This window comes from Triticum aestivum, chromosome 2A, assembly GCF_018294505.1.
Source record: "Triticum aestivum cultivar Chinese Spring chromosome 2A, IWGSC CS RefSeq v2.1, whole genome shotgun sequence".
NCBI lineage: Eukaryota > Viridiplantae > Streptophyta > Magnoliopsida > Poales > Poaceae > Triticum > Triticum aestivum.
The window spans coordinates 19,981,044-20,001,826 of record NC_057797.1 but is presented as its reverse complement, the minus strand read 5'-3'; the positions used below and the strand labels follow the sequence as shown (position 1 = coordinate 20,001,826).

The 20,783-nt window shown below is 45.6% G+C and overlaps 3 protein-coding genes across 4 annotated transcripts; all 3 read left to right on the top strand.

Annotated features, from left to right (window-relative positions):
• The first annotated feature begins 905 nt into the window (after positions 1–905).
• Positions 906–7,640, top strand: LOC123187096 (phosphoglycerate mutase-like protein 1). Of its 2 annotated transcripts, XM_044598866.1 has the most exons (11): positions 906–1,238; positions 2,351–2,412; positions 2,507–2,614; positions 3,624–3,703; positions 4,425–4,587; positions 4,807–4,881; positions 4,972–5,060; positions 5,627–5,746; positions 6,087–6,128; positions 7,189–7,233; positions 7,323–7,640. In XM_044598866.1, the coding sequence occupies exons 1-11, from the start codon at positions 1,025–1,027 to the stop codon at positions 7,435–7,437; spliced, it is 1,113 nt and encodes a 370-aa protein (XP_044454801.1). In that variant the 5' UTR covers positions 906–1,024; the 3' UTR covers positions 7,438–7,640. The 2 variants fall into 2 exon arrangements, with proteins under 2 accessions (XP_044454801.1, XP_044454802.1); XM_044598867.1 differs by lacking the exon at positions 6,087–6,128 and having other exon boundaries at positions 916–1,238.
• A 4,588-nt stretch (positions 7,641–12,228) lies between these two features.
• LOC123187095 (phosphoglycerate mutase-like protein 1) lies at positions 12,229–16,874 on the top strand. Its single transcript, XM_044598865.1, has 10 exons — positions 12,229–12,436; positions 12,950–13,011; positions 13,137–13,244; positions 14,036–14,115; positions 14,211–14,373; positions 14,695–14,769; positions 14,861–14,949; positions 16,018–16,137; positions 16,393–16,437; positions 16,526–16,874. The coding sequence occupies exons 2-10, from the start codon at positions 12,952–12,954 to the stop codon at positions 16,638–16,640; spliced, it is 855 nt and encodes a 284-aa protein (XP_044454800.1). The 5' UTR covers positions 12,229–12,436; positions 12,950–12,951; the 3' UTR covers positions 16,641–16,874.
• Positions 16,875–17,121: 247 nt separating this feature from the next.
• LOC123187094 (L-type lectin-domain containing receptor kinase IX.1-like) lies at positions 17,122–19,201 on the top strand. Its single transcript, XM_044598864.1, has 2 exons — positions 17,122–18,503; positions 18,610–19,201. The coding sequence occupies exons 1-2, from the start codon at positions 17,122–17,124 to the stop codon at positions 19,199–19,201; spliced, it is 1,974 nt and encodes a 657-aa protein (XP_044454799.1).
• Positions 19,202–20,783: the final 1,582 nt, after the last annotated feature.

Sequence of the window (20,783 nt, the reverse complement as noted above, 5' to 3'; positions counted from 1 at the left end):
TTTTGGACGTCGTGGACAAATGTTGTTTTTGCCGTGACCTCCATGATTGTTATTTCAGAATGAAAATCTGCAAGCACCGAGAACATTTGTCAAAGTTTACACCAAAAGAAATTCAGGATTTTTTAAATTATTTTACTATTTTTTGAATTTACTGTTCAAATGCGCTCGGGAGTAGAAGGGCACTTTTCGATACTTCTATCCCTATTTGATGAAAAAACAACTCAGCAGCACCACTAACGGCTGCCCTAAAACAAAAGGCAATTGTGGTGGGAACCCAATCACATCCACGCTGGTAGATTCTGGCCGCCGCCACTCCAGCGGTCACCGTGAACCCTGGTGCCCCATCCGGCCCCTTGGCAACCTCCGTCGCGGCCTCCCCGGCCCCTCTGAGCTCGCAGCGTGCCCGCCCGTCTCGCCGAAGCCCGGCCGCGACCGCCCATCCCGGTCGAGCATTGTGCCGCCGTCCTTGAACTTCCCCGCCATCGGATTCCGTTGTCACCGTCGCCACCCCTGTCGAGTTTGCGCCGCTATCCACGAGCACCTCGCCGGCATCCTTGAACTTGCCCGCCGTCGCCATCTTCGTCCCTCCGAGCTCGTCCCTGTCGCCAGATCGGCGTTCCTGTTGTGGTTCTTAAATTCTAGAGCACTACTAGTTTTGCATCATCCGTTAAAAGCAAAAAGGCCAGGCCAGTGTTTGAAAATCTTCTCTCTTGCCCTATAATTGTTTTTAGGCCACCAAAGTTTCACACCATGTGTTGGTGGCGCCGCACGGGCGGTAATTGAACGGACGAAGGAACGAAACAAGCGGCGGTAGGAGGGGAAAGCATGTCCGGTCGGCAGAAAGAAAGAGAGGAGAGGAGAAAGCGATGGAAGCGGTGGAGAGGAAATGAAAGTTGGAACCGGCAGCAAGCCAAACTGCCGTTACCCATGGAGGACAAGACGCGATTTGCAGCTGACTCGTTCGCTCGTGCTACTGCCTAATTGAATTGAATAAATTAAATTAAGCGAGCCGACACGAGGCGCGATGCTGCCGAATCCTCCTGCTTTTGCTTTTAGTAGCATCATCACCACCACCGCCCCGGCCCTCCGCCTCTGCCTCCCTATCTCGCCCCCGGCCGCAGCTGCCTCATCGTCGCCCCTCTCCTTCGCCGTCGGCAGCGTTTCCCTCCGCCGTCGCCGCCGCCGCCGCCGCCGCGCTTCCTTCAGCGGCTGCCGCTGCTCCTCGTCCTCCTCCCCAGGTACGCCCGCGCTCCAACCTCCTCCTTCCAACCCCCTTCTTCTCCTCTGCTTCCCCCCGTTAATCAATCGAACCGAACGGCGCTCTCTCTCTCTCTCTCTCTCTCTCTCTCTCTCTCTCTCTCTTCCCCCTCCCTCGCCGGAGAGAAAGCTCGACTGTCCTCTCCCTCTTGGGTTGATTAATCGCGGAGGCCGGCCGGTTGCCGCCCCGCCGCGCCGGGCTCAGAGGAATCTCAGCGCCTCCTCCGTCCAGCCACCCCATCCTGCCCCTCTTCTTCCCAGCACTCCCCCACCGTTCAGCCGCAGCGCCGGATCTCGCCGCGGCACAGATGCTTCCGAATATGCCGCTTTATGCTCCTCCCCATCAAGACTTTTCATACACGAGCATTTATCTATTAGTAGTATTTCTTATTCAAGCAGAGTTTGTTGGCAAGCGCTAGTCAGATCTCCTCTCCTTACGTGTCGACGCTTAACAACTACTAGTTGCCCACGCCCTTCACCGCCTCCTCATCATATACTAATCCGATATGCAGTATATAGATAAAATATCTGCCACATTGCACCGCCGAAATGACCTCCTTCGTCACATAACAAGAAGAAAGCAAAACAGAGTAGTTGGAACAGATTCGTGTTTTTCATTTCTTTCAGAGGAGCTTCATGTTTCCAGGTTTATTAGTTTGACCCCGCATAAAAATGCTCCTCCTCTGAGTTGGTCGTTGCTTTATATATAAAGCGGGGCGGAAGCCTTTTTCCGTAAAAATGCTCCTCTGATGTGCTTTAGGCCGATAGGAATCACCGCGTTTAGCTCATATAAACACTGCCAGTACGGCGCACATGCTCTCTGACCAATGGGGAAGAATCAACGCCTTTTACTACCATGTGATGTGATTCTTTGGGCACGCACCAATGCATCAACATTCCTCCCATGTGAAAATGTTCCGTTTCCACGAATCAACATACGTGCCATTCTGTAAAGCACGAGGTACTGCCGGGACGTTGCGATTTTTAGCTAACTCCATGCAGCTGCAACTGTCTGTTCAGATTGACTTTATCTGTCTAACTCGTCAGTGGATAGTAATATAACATACAGTAGTAACTTGTTTCTTTTGAGCAGAAATGGAGGCCGGCGCTGGCACAGCTCTGTACCCCGCGCACCGATGCAAAACCATATACCTGGTACTGCACTTCATCAATTAATCAGCGACAAACCTGCAAGACAAGCACGGAAAATAAATTGTTCAATCTGATTCTCTGCAACCAATGCGTGCAGGTGAGGCATGCCCAGGGTGTTCACAACGTGGAAGGCGAGAAGGATTTTGCAGCATACAAGTCACAGGCGCTGCTTGATGCTCAACTTACCCCTTTGGGCTGGAGTCAAGTAAGATTACTCGTTTCCTTTTCATTATCCCCATGCATTTCAATTTCAAACACTGCTCTTAGCATTATCAGTTCTATGGCCTACTAAGGTGATGCTTTTTGTCAAATATTTAAGGCCAAAATACATCTATGATGTTGACATGAGTGTAACAGATGGAAGCACTAATGCTCTCTAGGCACGTTAGAAAAGCCCTTTCCCATTCATTTTGCCCTTTCACTGCCACAGGGTTGGATGGTAGCCTGTATTCCACTGTAATATGTTGTGCTCATGATATCAAGACATTCATGGTGCTTGTTGTCTATTTCGATCAACATGGAGTACAATATTATCAAAGTCAAACATTAAGATTTTTTATAAGAAAATGTGAAGATGTGGGCATCATGTCATGATGCTTAGTTATAGAAGTTTCTGTAATTCAAGCGTTGGATACTCAATTCATTCACCTCACATACTGAGAGATCCTCATTGATGATGTTTAACCTTTATTTGGATGATGACATCTTCTGTCATATGCATTTGTAGCAGTTAGCAGTATTATCTATTATGGCAATGCTCAGTACTTTTGTCTATGGCTATTCTGCCATGCTTTCATAACTGAAATCCTGGAGAATACGTTTTCCTTACTAAAGGAATCTTCACAGCATAGCAGCCATTTTATATGCAAAATCTTAGGTTGTTAATAGTTCACATGGTTCTTAACGCCGCCTTAAAAAATGAAGTCCCCTGTGTTAGCATCAACGTCTCACTAAATATATCAACCGTAACCCTAGTTGTATCAGAACACAATGACACCACCTTGTTTTGGATGACATTGAGATGCCTTTAGTTGATTCCCTTATGGCTGTAAGCCAAAACTTTGCCATGTTCATTTCAAAGTCTTATGGCACAGTTGTGTAATTAGTTGAGTTCCTTTCTGGCCTTGACACATAATGTTGATCAAAACATCACTCAACTTTTATTCATGTTTCATTTTCAAGTTCCATGGATATTGATTTACATTCATTTGTAGGTTGATACCCTGCGAGATCATGTGACAAAATGTGGACTAGCAAAAAAGATTGAGTTGGTTATTGTTTCTCCTCTACTCAGGTATAGTTTTCCTTGACCTTGATCTTGTTGTACGTAATTTCAGTGTTCTGGATCTTCTCATAAGTTTTTTTATGTTCAGAGTTGGCATTGCATTAATGTTCTTTCAATAAATACAGTGTTAGGCTTTCAGCTTCTAGTATAAATTGTAGCACTGCTTAAACCTAGACTAGGTTGATCTTCTAACCATATTTTCCTGGACTGAACGTTAATTGTCTTTAGAAAAAAAAACATTTGAAAGGCCTGTAAATTATGTCAGTTAAGCATCTCCATGTATCAGCTATTGCTTGGGCCACGAGTCTTTCAATTTTACCTTAAATTATAGTATCATTATGCATATTCAGTTATAGGTAGTGCATACCAAAACATGACTTCAGTCAGAGAAGCACTCAACTAGAGTCAGAACTGTTCAGCAGTGGCTTCATGGTTAGTAAAATTATGCCATTATGGGGTTGCACAGAGTCTTGTCTTCCGCAACGGCCAAACAGAGTTTAGATTTGTTTTGTTTTACATGAAGAAATATCCTTGTTGTCTGCAGTTCTTACTACATGCCTTACATGACCCATGTGCATAAAATCTATAGTACTAAAAAATAATCAGTTTGAGCATCTTTTACACCCTTAGTCATTCACCTCATGTCTATAATATGACAGTGCATTGCCGTAGTATGTGACTACTAATACTAAATGAGCCTCACAGTATTTCATTTCAACTAATCTCACAGGACTATGCAAACTGCAGTAGGGGTCTTTGGTGGTGGCAGCTATACTGATGGAGCAAGTGCATCACCATTAATGGTAGAAGGTGCAGGAAACAGTGGACGTCAGCCAATTTCAAGTTTGAACTGCCCACCGTTTCTTGCTGTTGAGGCCTGCAGGGAGCACTTGGTATTTCCCTATCATTTGTTGCAAGATTAAAAAAATCTTGTCATTTAGTGCCTCATTGGTTTGTAGAATAACTTGTTCATCTTTGTTTTGACTTCTAAAGTCGAACACCCTCGTTCGAGAAATTTCATGCCTCTGTTTGTCTCTGCTTCTTTTGTATCAGTAATGCTCTGTTGACAAATATTCTTAATATTTCGTTTTATATTTGATTATAAATTGCAGGGTGTTCATCCCTGTGACAAGAGGAGCAGCGTAACAAAATACCGTACTCTCTTTCCTGCCATTGATTTTTCCTTGGCAAGTACTTGCTGTTGCTAAATCACAAGAACATTTCATGAGACAGTATCTCGATGGTGTTTTTAATATGTGTGCTTGCACTCTTTACAGATAGAGAATGATGAAGATGTTCTTTGGGAACCCGATGTCAGAGAAACAAATGAGTCTGTTGCTCTCAGGGGCATGAAGTTCTTTGACTGGTAATTTTCCTTGCTAAGATTGGTAGTTTCTTTTCATTATTGTCTTGAAAATATAAAAGCCTGATGCTCGGGTTTTATGAACATGAAACACTAGTACCTCAATAAATATTCATCTGCATCGCATCACTTTTGGTCATTTTTAACGCGTCATTCAGAATAATTTGTTCACCAAAACAAGCAATTTATTGACCACTCCCGACCTGACAGGGTCCCATGTTCCTAGCGAATTATGTTATTTGCCTCACTTTCATGCATGTACTGGAAGGCAGAAGCTGGCTATATATGCTAATTTATCTGCGTTAACACTTGTTGGATGATTTAGAGATAAACTGGAACTGGTGATGAAGGATTGTGCCCCCACACAGTGCTTCCTCTGATGCTTGTTTCTCATACATGTGTTACCAATGAGTGACTTATTTGACATCAGGAAGTTGTAAATGCTGGAGATTTATGTGTAGCATGTAGTGGGGAAGACAAACCTCAGATTAGATGACCCCTTGAGTCGACCAGTAACTTTATTTTTGGTAGCCGGATTAAATTAAACTATTCCTCGGATGTGCTTGCAGGTTATGGACAAGAGAAGAGAAAGAGATTGCTATTGTCAGCCATAGCGGTTTCTTGTATCACACCCTAAACATGTACGGTAAAGAGTGTCATCCAACCATAGCAGAGGAACTGGGCAAGCAGTAAGTGATTTATTCCCTTGCAACTGAGCAATCAACTCACCATATTCTGCAAACTTTAATCATCTCCAATAGCATACCTAAAGTTTGGCTACCCAAATCCATTTTAGGCAGAGAGAGAATATTTGGGTAGCCAAAAAAAAATTCTCCTCTTACGACGTACTTAAAATTGGATACCTATATTTTCGAAACCAAATAAAACATAGAGATAACACATAGTTCATCTCATAATTAAGCATCAGTTGCACATTAAACACAGCTAAATTGACACTACTACCATCATAATTAATCATCCCTACCACTACATTGAGACTAAAACTAGCTATATTGCGATTAAAACTAGGTGCCGGAGGGGCCGGCGTCGTCGTCGTCGAACATCTCCTCGGTGAGCTCGTCGAGCTCCTTGAACATCTCCTCACACTCGGCGTTGAGTCGGGCGATCCGCTCACGCTCATGATCGATCTTGCACAATTCCTTCATCTCAAAGAACATGCTGTTCTCGGTTCTCCACGATGAGAGCTGCCATGAAGGCGGCATTGGCGCGCCTGGCCCCAAGTTGTTCCTCGGTCTTGCGGTGTTCCTTCTCCTCGGCCCGGGAGACGATCCTAATGGGAGCTGCGATCGTGGCCACGGTGACGGCGTCGGCGTGAAAAGTTGAGCCTCGCCAGGCTCCCGAAGAAGCGAAGCGTCGTAGGCGCGCACCGCCTTCTCTGTGGTGGCGAACGTGTGAAGCCGCGCACGTGCCTTCGTTTCCGGGTTATGGATCTCAGCCGCAAACTTACAGCATGGCCGAAGCCTCACACTGCGGTGCTTCGGGGTCCATGGTGGTTCCTTCAACATGTTTGGTGGCGCAGTGCTCGGGGACGGCGGCGGTGGTGGCCGAGCTCGAACTAAAAAATGGTGGTGCCAAGCTCGGCGACGGGTGGCAGGGAGCTGCGGGACGACTTGAATTGTGGGGCCCAGGCGGGGAGGATCGCGATGGTCGGCCCCGAGCGGTGGGATTCGGTGGCGGGGTCGCGGTTGGGCTTGGGTATAGAGCGGAAGTGGCGGCGGCGAAGTTTAACAGGGCAGCCATTTTTGGTGGTTTGGGTAGTGTGGTAGGTTGGGCCCAAATATGGGTCCTTGGTAGGAAAATTTTGGTGGCTACCCAATTTTTTTTATCCCTATGCATATAGGTGTGTTGTTTGAGCAGTTTTTTGGGCAAAAAACCCAAAATTCTGTTTTTAGGTCTTGTGGTAAATTTTAGGTATGCTTTTTTTTTTTAAAAGGAAATTTTAGGTATGCTGGGAGAGCACAATATTTGCCCGATGTAACCATTGGAACTTCAAACCATAGAAAGTATAAGCAAATTGCAATCCCTGTATGATGATTCTTGTGCTAGACCCTAAAATGTTCAACCGTAAAATGCCGAGCATGTTGCTAACTTTTGATTTGGTTATATACAGCTTCGCCAACTGTGAGCTCCGGTCGATGGTGTTGATCGACAGAAGGTCAGTTCTTGTTTCGCCTCAGCGGTTACGTTGACAGTTGACGCTTTGCTTTTTTTTAACGTGGATTTGCTTTGCAACGCTTGCTGCAGTAACCTTGGATCGGATACCTCTAAATACAACTTCGCTGGGAAGATACCGACCGGGCTTGATATGCCCAGCGATGTCGCAGACGAGAAGGAGGCTGAAGAAGCTAGCAAGAACTGAAACTGTCAGGGTGCTTGGATGTCTTTGATTCTTTTACCAAACCCCGGTTCTGGCTGACAATGAACTCAGAATAGATGAGCGACATCTACGGGTAGGACTTACTGTCTGTTGCTCCGGTGTATGATCAACACGATTGGTTATGTTTATGTGATTTGTTGTTTGAACAGATACCCAAATTCATGGGAAATAAGGACTTACACGCATACCCCTCCTTTTGAGAACGAGTACAATACGCTGAACCCTAAATAGCATTTTTTAATGGTTAACATGTAAAATAACATTGGAACATTGTATTCAGAACCCTAAATAGCATTTTAAAAATGGTTAACAGCTAAAATAACACTTAAAAATTGAAGTTAGGATTTCAAAGATACGGATATTATTGAAACACATTTGATATAGACTACGGGTTGATTAACCCAAATATTAGGGTTTTGTTTTTGCAAATAGCAAAACATTTTTTTCCGTTTGCTTAAAACTGAACTACGAGTTTATTTCAAAAACAACAGGAGATTTTCTGCAAAAAGTGATGACCATAATTTTTTCTTAAGTCTGGTGGCGTTGTTCGGTACCGCTGACCTTCAGTGGCAAGGAGGGGAAGGGGGACGAATACGGGTTAATTGGCGCGGCCCTCCCGGTCAATCTGACATGGCGGGCGTGCCTGGCTGTGTCCGGGCTTCCCCATATCCGTCTCAGATTTGGGTTGGATATGGGGAGTGTTGGTTAGTCTAGGCGTTTGGGCCGGCTACCGGGAGGTCGATCGGGTGGCGTTTTTTCGTCCGGACACTGACCAGGCAGCCAGTCCGAGCATTTGGATGGGTATGAGGAGTCCGGTTGTAGATGCTCTTAGTAGGTGCGCATATACACACACACAAGTTACCACGTCTATAAATATGTGAAAAAGATGATCTCTGCATATAATTCCACTATGAATTACAAAATTGCATTCAACAGTTGTGCTCAGATTTTAAATTCATATATGATTTTTTTTTAAAAATCTTGGCTGGACCTCCAAGAAAGATACGGAACACTTAGCCTCTCTACTTGCTTGTTGGGACAGAAAAACAGGGAGCTCATCACATAAAAAACCCAGGTAACTCATGAATAAGCTAGGAGCCTAGGATAGCTAAATTTACTCCTAATATCTGGATGGATTCTGTCCCCAAGGCTATGATTTCATTGGTTGTAAACGATTCTACTTTTTTTGCGGGCTAAACAATTCTATTATCAATCCTAATGAATGGATAAAGGAGGTGTTGATTGTAAAAAGAAGAAGAAGAAGAAAAAAAAAAGATCCAATGTGGGAATATGGTTCGATCAGCCTGCTCCAACCCGATCGACATAAGAGCATCTGTAACCGGTAACCTCAGTTTTTGGCTCCTAAACATTTGCGCATGGGTCGGGTTAGTGTGTGGGCATGTTAATTTTGAGTTCACTTTTTTCTTTATATATGTCCAGTCATATGCATGTGATTGGTGGGATGGAGAGAGAACCAAAAAAAGAAATAAAGAAAGAGAAAAGATGACCCAGTGTAGGCCAAATCCTACGTGGGGCACTGCCCGAAGACCCAAACATATCCCATAACCCCTCATAATGCCCTCCTATATTTTTTTTTGAAACGGAGGCAAAAGATTTGCCTCATATATTAAATAAGGAAGAGAGAGAGAGTTTGTTACAACACACACCCAAGTTACGGCATGACAATTATTCTCGCAACAAAAATGACCCTAGTTTCTTTGCCCCCGCTTTGATCCAAAGGTTTGCCTCGTCTTCAATGATGTTGAGCAAGATTTGTGGAGGTGCGCTCTTTTTCCTGAACACTCTTGTGTTGCGCTCATTCCAGATCACCCATGACACTAGCATGGTAATCGATGCCTTTGCTTTTCTATCGATGGTGCCCGTGGTGCATGTGCTCGCCCACCAGGCATGAACGGAGTCAAACAGGTGCCATGTGGACGTGTCCATGTCATGGATGTGAAATTTCTGAATAGCCATGTTCCAAAGCCTGAGAGTGAAGCGGCATCTGAAAAAAAGATGAGGGCCACATTCCTGCACCCGTTGGCACAAGGGGCATGGGCCACAGTTAGGCCATCCTCGCTTCTCCAATCTGTCAGCAGTCCAGATCCTATCCTGAAGCGCGAGCCAAGCAAAGAACTTGACTTTTGGTGGGGCCCAAGCCTTCCAGACCATTTGGTCCATGGGGGAGAGGACCAAGCCCAAAAATTGTGCCCTGTAAGCGGAGGCTGCGGAGTAGTGCCCAGATTCCGTGTGCTTCCATAGGATGTCATCCTCGGTCAGCTCATCCAGGTGCACCTCGTGCAGTAGCATCCAAAGGGTGAAGAATTGGGCAACATGCTCGATGGAGACCGATGCGGGCGGTCTGATTTTGAGGATCCACGCATTGTCCTTGAGGGCCTCCCGTACCTTCCAGTGCTTCCGAGAGAAAGTCCCGTAAATTAGCGGAGCAATGTCTTTGGGCTTGCGACCAAGGAGCCAAGGGGAGTCCCAAAAAGGAGTCTTCGCACCGTTCCCAACCGTGATGGTGGTACAGGCGTAGAAAAAGTTGAGGTCCTCCTCATCGCACGGGTTCCCACTCCCGACCCACAACTTTGTGGGCTCCTTCCACTCGTACCAAGGCCACCGCAAACGCAAAGCCCGAGCGAACTTGTTGGTGTTGAGGACCCCGAGTCCACCATAGGCGAGCGGCCGGCTGACAACATCCCAATTGACCTTGCACTTTGCCCCGGATGTCGTATCCGATCCCGACCATAGGAAGGCCCGCTCAAGCTTGTCGATGTTTTGCAGAATGGTGGGTTGTATGACAAGTGGCGTGATGAAGTAGATCACTTGGGAAGTGAGGACCGACTTAACAAGGGCCGTGCGACCAATGGTGGTGATGTTTTGGCCGTCATATGTAGTCAGTCTACTTGCCACTTTATCGACAAGAAATTGTAGGTCGGCGAGCTTCAGCTTCCACACAGATAGCGGGAGTCCCAGGTAGCGGAGCGGAAAGGAAGCCCTGACAGCAGGTAGCCCTTGCGTGATGTGGCCCAAGTCAAGGTTGCCGCACCGAATGGGGACCATTGAGCTCTTATGGAAGTTGGTGCAAAGGCCGGTGACTTCGCCAAAACCTCGCAAAATGGCCGCGAGGTTGTCCACATCTCTTTTGATCGGCGCCACAAACACAGCCGCATCATCCGCATAGAGAGAGGTTCGCACCATGACCCCTCTCCCTCGGACCTTGTGAAGAAGGCCCTTCCTTGTCGCCACATCAAGGATTTGCTTCAATGGGTCAATAGCTATCACAAAAAGGAGGGGAGAGACTGGGTCCCCTTGCCGTAGTCCCTGGCCATGCTTGATGGGGGTACCAGCTACCCCATTCAAGAGGATCCTCGAAGATGAGGAGCATAGCAGAGCCGCAATCCACTCTCGAAATTTGCTTGGGAAACCTCGCCTCCGTAGGAGGTCAAGCAAGTACTCCCATTTGACAGAGTCAAATGCCTTGCGGATGTCCAGCTTGAAAAGGAGAGATGGAGTCTTGCTCTTGTGCAAGCGTCGCGCAAGGTTTCTAACATACATGAAGTTGTCGTGGATGCTCCGCGTTTTGATGAACGCACTTTGAGCGTTGGAGACGAGGGCGGACATGTGCGGGCCAAGCCGGATAGCGAGCACCTTCGCGATGATCTTGGCGATTGCATGGATGAGGCTAATGGGCCGAAAGTCGACGATGCTCTCCGCCCCATCCTTCTTGGGAAGCAACACAATATTTGCAGAGTTGAGCCAGTGTAGGTTTGTTGTGTGGAGGGAGTCAAAGCGTTGAATCACCCTCATGAGGTCGTGCTTGATGATGTCCCAACACTTTTTGAAGAAGAGGCCGGTGAAGCCATCTGGCCCAGGCGCCTTGTCGCTAGGCATGCTATTAATCGCCTTGATGACCTCCGCCTCAGAGAGGGGAGCATCAAGCTCACGCAGGTCATGCGACTCCAGATTGAGCTCCTCCCAATTGAAGTCCTTCATGCTTCCACTTCCTCTTTTCATTACTTGCGAAAAGTGGTCATGGATTATCTTCTCCTTGGCATTGTGTTCGGTCACCCACCCTTGATCCTTCATAATCCGGTGAATATAGTTTTTCCTCCTTCTTGCGTTAACGCGACGGTGAAAGAATTTGGTGTTGGCATCCCCTTCCTTAATGTTTGCGATTCTAGCACACTGCTTTTTACGTGCTTTCTCCAGCGCGGCCAAGCTTATGACCCTTCTCTTAAGCCGAGCTCGAAGGTCGCGCTCCCCGGGGGAGAGCAACCTTCCCTCCTGAGCAATGTCGAGGCGGAGGATCACCAAGAGGGCGGCATGGAGGTGGATCTTGGCTTTAGAGAAGAGGCCTCTACTCCATTCCGTGAGACGCGTCGCCGTTTTCTTGAGCTTGTGGAAAAGGATCATGTATGGGTCAGTATGCTCAACTGGCTCGACCCAGGCCTTGTGGACCACGTCATAGAAGCCTGGCATAGAAGCCCAAAAGTTCTCAAATTTGAAAGTCCTAGGCCTCCTTGGCCCCTTATCTTCAGCAAGCAGAAGCGGGCAGTGGTCGGAGAGGGACGAGGACACAACATGCCCTCCTATATGAGATGAGCATGAGAAATAACACATGTTTTTTTAGGGTTAAAAGGCATTTTCTTTTAGGTTTTTTTAAGAGGAATTACCACATGTTCATTTAACAAATAACTTACAGGGCGTACACACATGGTCGCTCCAAGTAAGACAAACACAAAGACAATTGGCATCTGGATAGGAGAAAGCGAAACCCAATCAGATGCCTCTTTTTAAGCCTAAAATATCCAAGCCGAGGAGAGACGATGGCGATGGGGACGCGCGCGTGGTGGTGCTCGGCCTCCGGCTTTGCCAAGGAAAAATCAAGCAGCCGAAGAGGACACCGCTGACGGCTTCCTCCACCACCACCGCCGCCGCCGCCGCCGCACTTGGTTTAGCTCCTCCTCCTCCTCAGGTACGGCCGCACCCCTCCCTCCATGGAAAGATCGACCCCCTGTCCTGTTTCTCGCAGAGGTCAAATTCTTCCCAGCACTTGACCTTCTCCTCGACCGCAGCGCCAGATCTCGACCGCGTATTTGGCATGGGAGTTTGCTAGGGGATTAGGCATGGGAGGTGGTTGATTTTCAGTCCTAAACCCATGCTTTGGTGTGCGGTGAGAGTTACTAGTGGGAATTTGAGAGCTGGTTTTTCATCCCCTTACCTCCTTAACTCCCTTGCCCAGCAACAAAACAATGGTTTATACTGTATGTCTCATCATACCTCTAAAACTCCCATTCCCAGCTACCAATTCACCCCAACCAAACACGCTTATACATAAAGCCGGAGGATCAGACATCTGCCGCATCGCAGCCGAAATGATTTTCCTTTGTCGCATATATCAAGAATGTAACCATGGTCTGATTACATTGTCTTTACCCGTCTAGTTCGTCGATGGATGATAATATGATTATCTGTTTATGTTGGGCAGAAATGGAGGCCAGCGCAGTCGCAGCTCTGTATCCCGCGCACCGATGCAAAACCATATACCTGGTACTACACTTTGAGCTGCTCTTTGGGTCCACCTTTTACCCGAGGATGTGGCATCAATTATCGGTGACAAACCTGCAAGAGAAGTGTGAACAGTCTGTTTCCGTGTGTGTAACCAATGTGCGCAGGTGAGGCATGCCCAGGGTGTTCACAACGCGGAAGAAGAGAAGGATATTGTAGACTTCACTTTACCTGAGCTGCTTGATGCCCAACTTACCCCTTTGGGCTGGAGCCAAGTAAGGTTTCTTGTTTTCCTTACATTATCCCCATGCATTTCAACCACTGCTCTTTACATTATCAGTTCACTATCATGTGTTGTGCTCATGATATCAGGCCATCCATCGTACAATATTATCAAACATTAAGATTGTTTATATCGAAATGTGTAAATGTGGCATCATGTCATGATGCTTTAGTGATAGAAGTTTATTTGTGTAATTCAAGTGTTGGATACTCAATTCATTCACCTCACATAATAACAGACCCTCATTGATGATGTTCAACCTTTATTTGGATGATGGCATCTTCTGTCAAATGCATTTGTGGCAGTTAGCAGTATTATGGCAATGTCCAATACTTTTGTCTATGGTTATTCTGTCAAGCTTTCATGGCTGAAATCCTAGAGAATATTTTTTCCTTACTAATGAAATCCTCACAGTGTAGCAGCCATTTTATATGCAAAACCTTAGGTTGTTAGTAGTTCACATGGTTCTTATTGCCGCCTTAAAAAAATTAAGTCCCCTGTGTTAGCATCAACCTCTGACTAGAGATATCAACCCTAACCCAGTTGTATCAGAACACAATGACACCACCTTGTTTTGGATGACATTGCAATGCCTTTAGTTGATTCCGGTAAGGCTGCGAGCCAATTTTTTGGGCATGTTCATCTCAAAGTCTTTTGTCTGCAGTTGGGTAATTAGTTGAGTTCTTTTCTGGCCCTGACGTATAATGTTGATCGAAATACCACTCGACTTTTTTTATGTGGGATTTTCAAGTTCCATGGATGTTGATTAAAATGCATTTGTAGGTTGATTGCCTGCGAGAGCATGTGACGAAATCTGGACTAGCAAAAAAGATTGAGTTGGTTATTGTTTCCCCTCTAATGAGGTATAGTTTTCCTTGACCTTCTGGCCGTCTTGTACATTTTCAGTGTTCTGGATCTTCTTCTAAGCTTTTTATGTTCACTTGAACCAATCTCACAGGACTATGCAAACTGCAGTGGGGGTCTTTGGTGGTGGGAACTATACTGATGGAGTAACTGCACCCCCATTAATGGTAGAAGGTGCAGAAAACAGTGGACGTCAGGCGATTTCAAGTTTGAACTGCCCACCGTTTCTTGCAGTTGAGGCCTGCAGGGAGAAGTTGGTATTTCCCTATTATTTGTTACAAAATAAATAAAAATGTCTCCTCATTTATGTTGGTTTGTGTTAAATATTAACTAGAATAGGCTATTTTCGCAGTTGCTAGAATATCTTGTTCACCTTTATTTTAACCTCTAAGTCGAATACTCTCAGTTGAGAATTTTGTGTGCCTCTTTATGTCTCTTTATTTTCCATATGCGTCCCAAACTGGGAGCCGGGTTCCATTATATGCATAATGGAACAGAAGCCCCTGTTTGTGTCTGCTTCTCCCGTATCAGCAATGCTCTGTTGACAAATATTCTCAATATTTGATTATAAAATGCAGAGTGTTCTTACCTCCGACAAAAGGAGCAGCATAACAAGATACCGTACTCTCTTTCCTGCCATTGATTTTTCCTTGGCAAGTACCTACTGTTGCTAATTCACAAGAACAGTTCATGACACAGTGCTTGATGGTGTTTTTAATATACGTGTGCTCACACTCTTTACAGATAAAGAATGATGAAGATGTTCTTTGGGGACCCGATGTCATAGAAACAGATGAGTCTGTTGTTGCCAGGGGCATGAATTTCTTTGACTGGTAATTTTCCTTTATAAGATTGATTAGTTTCTTTTCATTAATGTCTTGAAAATATAAGCCTGATGCTCTGCTTTTATGAACATGAAACACAAGTACCTTGATAATATTCATCTGCACGCCCTATATTACTTTTACAGGATTCCCATGTTCCTAAAGAATCATGTTATTTGCATCACTTTTTTTTGAGGAATCACCGCCGGTGGGAGGGTCCCCACCTGTGTATATACATATTACTCAAAGTGACCCAAGGGGCTTGGTGTTAGAGAGAAGTTACAAGGCCACGTATATCTGTGAGGTGGGATAGTTGCGACTGGGCAGCCATCTTATCACTCGGTTCTTTAAACCGATGAGTCCAAAGTTCAAAGTCACTACAGATACTTCGAACAGCGGTCGACTTGCTATGATTTTTATTCCTGAAGACGGTCAAGAGTCCCATATCTTCCATTGAATCGGTAGAAGAATCTCTGGCCAAATGCAAGTTTCAAAGGTCAGCCGGCGTCGAGGTAGCCCAAAGATCTTGGAACCGAGCAGGGAGGACAGTGCCTAGGCGCAGCCATATGGATGCAGCCCTTGGGCAAGCAATGAACAAATGCTGTGTGCCCTCTGAAGTGGCATTACATCGTGGGCAAGCTGTGGCGGCTGCAATGTGCTTATCAAAGAGGTTGTCCCTGGTGTTTAGCCGACCTCTAAACAAGAGCCAAGCAAAGATCTTCAGCTTGTTTGGACAGCGGCTGCGCCAAATAAGATCCGCATGGTCACACTCATCTTCCTCATGCATAATAATACCCTTGGAGCTTTTGAGGAATTTTTTGCCATGTATGAGCGCCCTTTGGTCTTGGTCATTGGAGAATCTAAAATCCTGCAACAACATCAACAAATCCGTCAAACTGGTGGTGAAGGATTGTGAAGTGCATTTCATTTGACGTTAGGAAGTTCTAGATGCTGAAGATTTATGTGTAACATGTATCGAGAAAGACAAACCTCAGATTAGGTGACCCGTTGGGTTGACCAGTAACTTTTTTTTTGGTAGCTAGATTAAATTAAACTATTCGTCGGATGTGCTTGCAGGTTATGGACAATGGAGGAGAAAGAGATAGCTATTGTCACCCATTGCGGTTTCTTGTATCACACCCTGAACACGTATGGTAAAGAGTGTCATCCAACCGTAGCAGAGGAACTGGGCAAGGTGTAAGTAATGCATTCATTCCCCTTGTGACTGAGCAATCAACTCAAGAGAGCACAGTTTTTGCCAGATGTAACCGTTGGAACTTGAAACCATAGAAAGTATAAGCAAAATGGACTAGTTTTTCTTTCCGGAAAAAGGAAAAGAATTTCTTTTGTATTATTTGTCTTGGGATAACATGACCTGATAGAGTTACTTGTTCAGAGAACTTCTTTTGTCTTGCAATCTCAGTGATCTAACTAGTACTTGGTTATATGCAGCTTCGCCAACTGTGAGCTCCGGGCGATGGTGTTGGTCAATAGAAGGTCAGTTCTTGTTTTGCCTCAACGATTACGTTGCAATTGACGCTTTGCTTCCTCTTTTCTAATGTGGATTTGCTTTGCAACGCTGCAGTAAACTTGGATCTGATACCTCTACATACAACTTCGCTGGGAAGATACCGGCCGGGCTTGATTTGCCCAGCGATGTCGCAGACAAGAAGCAGGCTGAAGAAGCTAGCAAGAACTGAGTCTGAGCACATGGATGTCTTTGATTCCTGTATCAAACCCTGGTTCTGGGCTTCTGGCTGACAATGGTCAAATTTGGATTGCATGCCTGAAACCGAAGAATAGACGATCGGATAGGACTCGCCATCTGTCTCCGGAGTGTGTGTTCGACATGATCCGTTATGTTTGTTATCTGATCTGATTCGTTGTCTGAACACGTCCCCAAAATATTCATGGGAATAAGGATGATTTATACATGTACCCATCTTTTGAGGAGGGCAGTATGTACTTGTCCTATATGCTTCGGAGACTTGGTCTGATGGAAACTACACAGATAGATGGCACATAGTTTTCCTCACCTATAATAGTGTTGTCATTTTGCTTATTAACCCTCTCTGTTTGACGGACATTGCTAGGGGCCATTTCGTCGTCGAGATCACAAGCTAGAGTATATAGGATGAGCTTGTTGACGAGCTTCCAATTCCAAACAAGACGCTGCAGCAAATGGCCGCTGCCGTGAGCTTTTCCTGCCAAACAAGAGCACACTTCTTCATGCTCCTTTGCTACTCCTCCATATGGTCTCCGCACCTGCCTCGTGCTACCTCCATTTCTTTCACCTCCAACTTCTCCCATCCCGACTACGACGGCCGGGACCTCATCTTCCAGGGCGACGCCTACTACGACTCCCGGTCTCGGACTATCCAGCTGACCCCGAGCATCGGGAACAGCGTAGGCCGGGCGTTCCTCATGGCGCCCGTGCCGCTGTGGGATGCCGTCACCGGCGAGCTCGCCCACTTCACCACCTCCTTCACCTTCCAAATCAAGGTGAACAATGCAAATGCCGGCGACGGCTTGGCATTTTTCCTCGGGCATTACCCTCCGGCCGACATTCCCAAGTTCGAGCGTGAGATGGGCGGCGGGAACCTCGGCCTCTTCAGCAAGAGCGTCGGCACGGTCGCGACCGGCGACGAACGAGCAGTGGCCGTTGAGTTTGACACACACTTGAATGATGGCTTCGACCCCAGCGGCAGCCACATGGGCATTGATGTCAACTCCATCGTCTCACGGGCCTACACCAACGCCACCGTGCCTGGCAGGAACCTAACGTCCGGCCTCACAATGACTTGCAACATCACCTACGGTAACGACACAAAAATCTTGACAGCTCTTCTTCAGATCGGCGACACGACGTACCGCGTCGACACGACTGTTGACTTCAGGCAGTTCTTGCCTAATCTAGTGGCCATCGGCTTCTCCGGTGCCACTGGCGTGGCGCTCGAACAACACCAAATAGTTTCCTGGTCATTTGACTCCACCTTGGACCCGCCACGGGAGAGCCCCGGGAGTCGCCCTCCTGCACCGAAGACCCTGTTGCTAGTAGAGATAATAACTGGACCAGTTATTGGAGTCATTGCAATTGTGTGCATCTTTGTTGGCATCCGTCGATGGCAGCTATTCACGAGAAAGAGGCGTTACAGAGCTCTTGCCAGGGGCCTTGGGCCTATTGGTTATCGTAGGTTGGCACGTGCAACCAACGAATTCGCAGAGGAAAACAAGCTTGGGCAAGGAGATTCTGCCTCTGTTTACGAGGGCCAACTGGCAAGTCCAAGTAGACCGGTGGCGATAAAGATATTCAAGCAAACATCATCACGCGAGGGGAGGAAGGCGTTCGAGGACGAGCTCAAGATTGCGAGTCGGCTCAGGCACCGGAACCTTGTCGAATTGATAGGCTGGTGCTGCGATGGCCAGAGGAGCCTGGTTGAGTTTATATGTTGGTGGCGGGATGACAGGTACACACGTCTCTTCCTTGTGTATGAGCTTGTGCCACAAGGTAGCCTCGATCAACACCTACACGAGGGCAAGAGTTGGTTACCATGGCCCAAGAGGTATGCATTGTAATTCTAGTTCGACGGCATTTACATCGCTTCATTCAACTCAGTTTTTTCTCTTACATATATAACATAAAGCATGGTTACATGCTTTGACAAACAGGTACGAGATCATCCTCGACCTAGGCTCTGCACTGCAATACCTCCATGTAGATTGCGAGCAACACCAACAGTGTATTGTACACGGTGATATCAAGTCCAGCAACGTGTTGCTTGGGTCTTCAAATGGTGCCAAGTTAGGTGACTTTGGATTGACAAGATTTGTTCACCAAGAAACTGGGTCAAAGACCACAGACCTTTTGCAGGGCACTTGGGGATATATAGACCCTGTGTTCCTCAACACGAGCCAGCGGAACAGGCAGTCAGACATCTACAGTTTTGGCATTGTCCTACTAGAGATGGTCTCTGGAAGGGACCCAACGGCGAGTCTCGATGGTATGCCTCCGTTATCGTCATGGGTAAGGAGTTTGTACCAAGACGATGCAATCCTCGAGGCTGCAAATGACAGGTTGATAGGCGGCGAGTCCAGTACTGGACAACAACAAATGGAGCGTGTGCTACTTGTCGGGCTCTTGTGTGTGCATCAGGACCCGATGAGCCGGCCGTCCATCACGCAGGCCATGGATTCCCTGCGACCAGAGGAGCTAAAACTGGACATCACTCCCCTGGCACCGGTGACACTCCCCCCACCATAAGCCTTTGTAGTCCAAAAACCACAATGAAATACTCCCTCCGTGCCTAAATATTTGTCTTTCTAGAGATTTCAACAAGTGACTATATACGGAACAAAATGAGTGAATCTATATTCTAAAATATGTCTATATACATCCGTATGTGGTAGTCCATTTAAAATCTCTAAAATGACAAATATTTAGGAACGGAGGGAGTACCATACATGTATTCAAGGGATACAAATTGAGGTGGATTTGTACGTGAAATGATGACCCCCCCCCCTCCCCCCCGGCTTCGTTTCAAAAAAAATTGATGACCCCACACACTTGAGAAGTGGCTAGATTTCTTCGATGATAGTACAAGTGTTTTTTTTATTTTTTATATGATTTTCAGTACATTTTTTATATGACATGCTTGAGCCGGGATGTATCGGGAATAGGAATCATGTACTAGAAAGCTGGATGTGTGCGTCAACTGATGACCCCGCACATTTGAGAAGTGGCTCGATGCTAGTACAAGTGGAGAACGGACGTTTGGCTCTCGGCCTCCATGGAGGCCTTTTTTAAAAAACAAATTAAAATTCAAACCTTTTGATTAAAAAAATATGAATTTCAGGATGAAAAATGTTGAAATGCAACCTGAGAAGTGGCTCGATGCTAGTACAAGTGGAGAACGGACGTTTGGCTCTCGGCCTCCATGGAGGCCTTTTTTAAAAAACAAATTAAAATTCAAACCTTTTGGTTAAAAAAATATGAATTTCAGGATGAAAAATGTTGAAATGCAACCTGTACAAAAAAGACAAATTCATGGTCTGGGAAGATGAATAGTATCATGTGTTAAAAAGCCTCAAATTTTTCTTTTTTACACAGCCATCATTTCTATGTATTTTGCTCTGAAAATTTACACACATCTGTGTTATGCCTTCATGTATATCTGTGTTTTTTTTCAGAATTTTTTGAAACGCGGAAAATAAGAAATTTGACGAAATTCGAATTTTTCAAAACCGAGCTCCATGGAGATCGGCCTCCAAAGACAATATTCGGTACAAGTGTTGTTTTTTAGTTTTTAGTTTCAATACATATTTTATCCTTTTTTTATATTGATATGTTTGTATGAAACTATAAATAATAATATTACAAGAAAATATGCACAGGTATAATAGCAATACTTTAGTTGACTAATTTAATTATAAACATGAATATACTTTGCTTGTACATATATTGTGCCGCCTCTTTATCTGCCAGCCCCCATATCAAACCATACAATATAATGCGTTAATCAATCAGCATAGTATTTCTGTAAAATTAAAAAAAAAACTTAGTTACACCATGAGTTAGCATCATTTAGAAATTAATCTACCAATCATTTTGTTTTTTGCATTTACTCGGCTCATTTTCCTCTAACCATGGCTTGCTTCTACAATTCATCGTGGGTAGTTAGACATCAAAGAAGGAACACGTCGTATATTTCTCTTTTATTTGAAGGATCTTCACCCAGAAATCAAATATCAATATTGGTGATTGATATATAAACCTTATGTCCTATTTATTGACCCGCTTCATCATTGGCTGTATGGTAATCATTTTATTCTTTTAGTGGAATGCG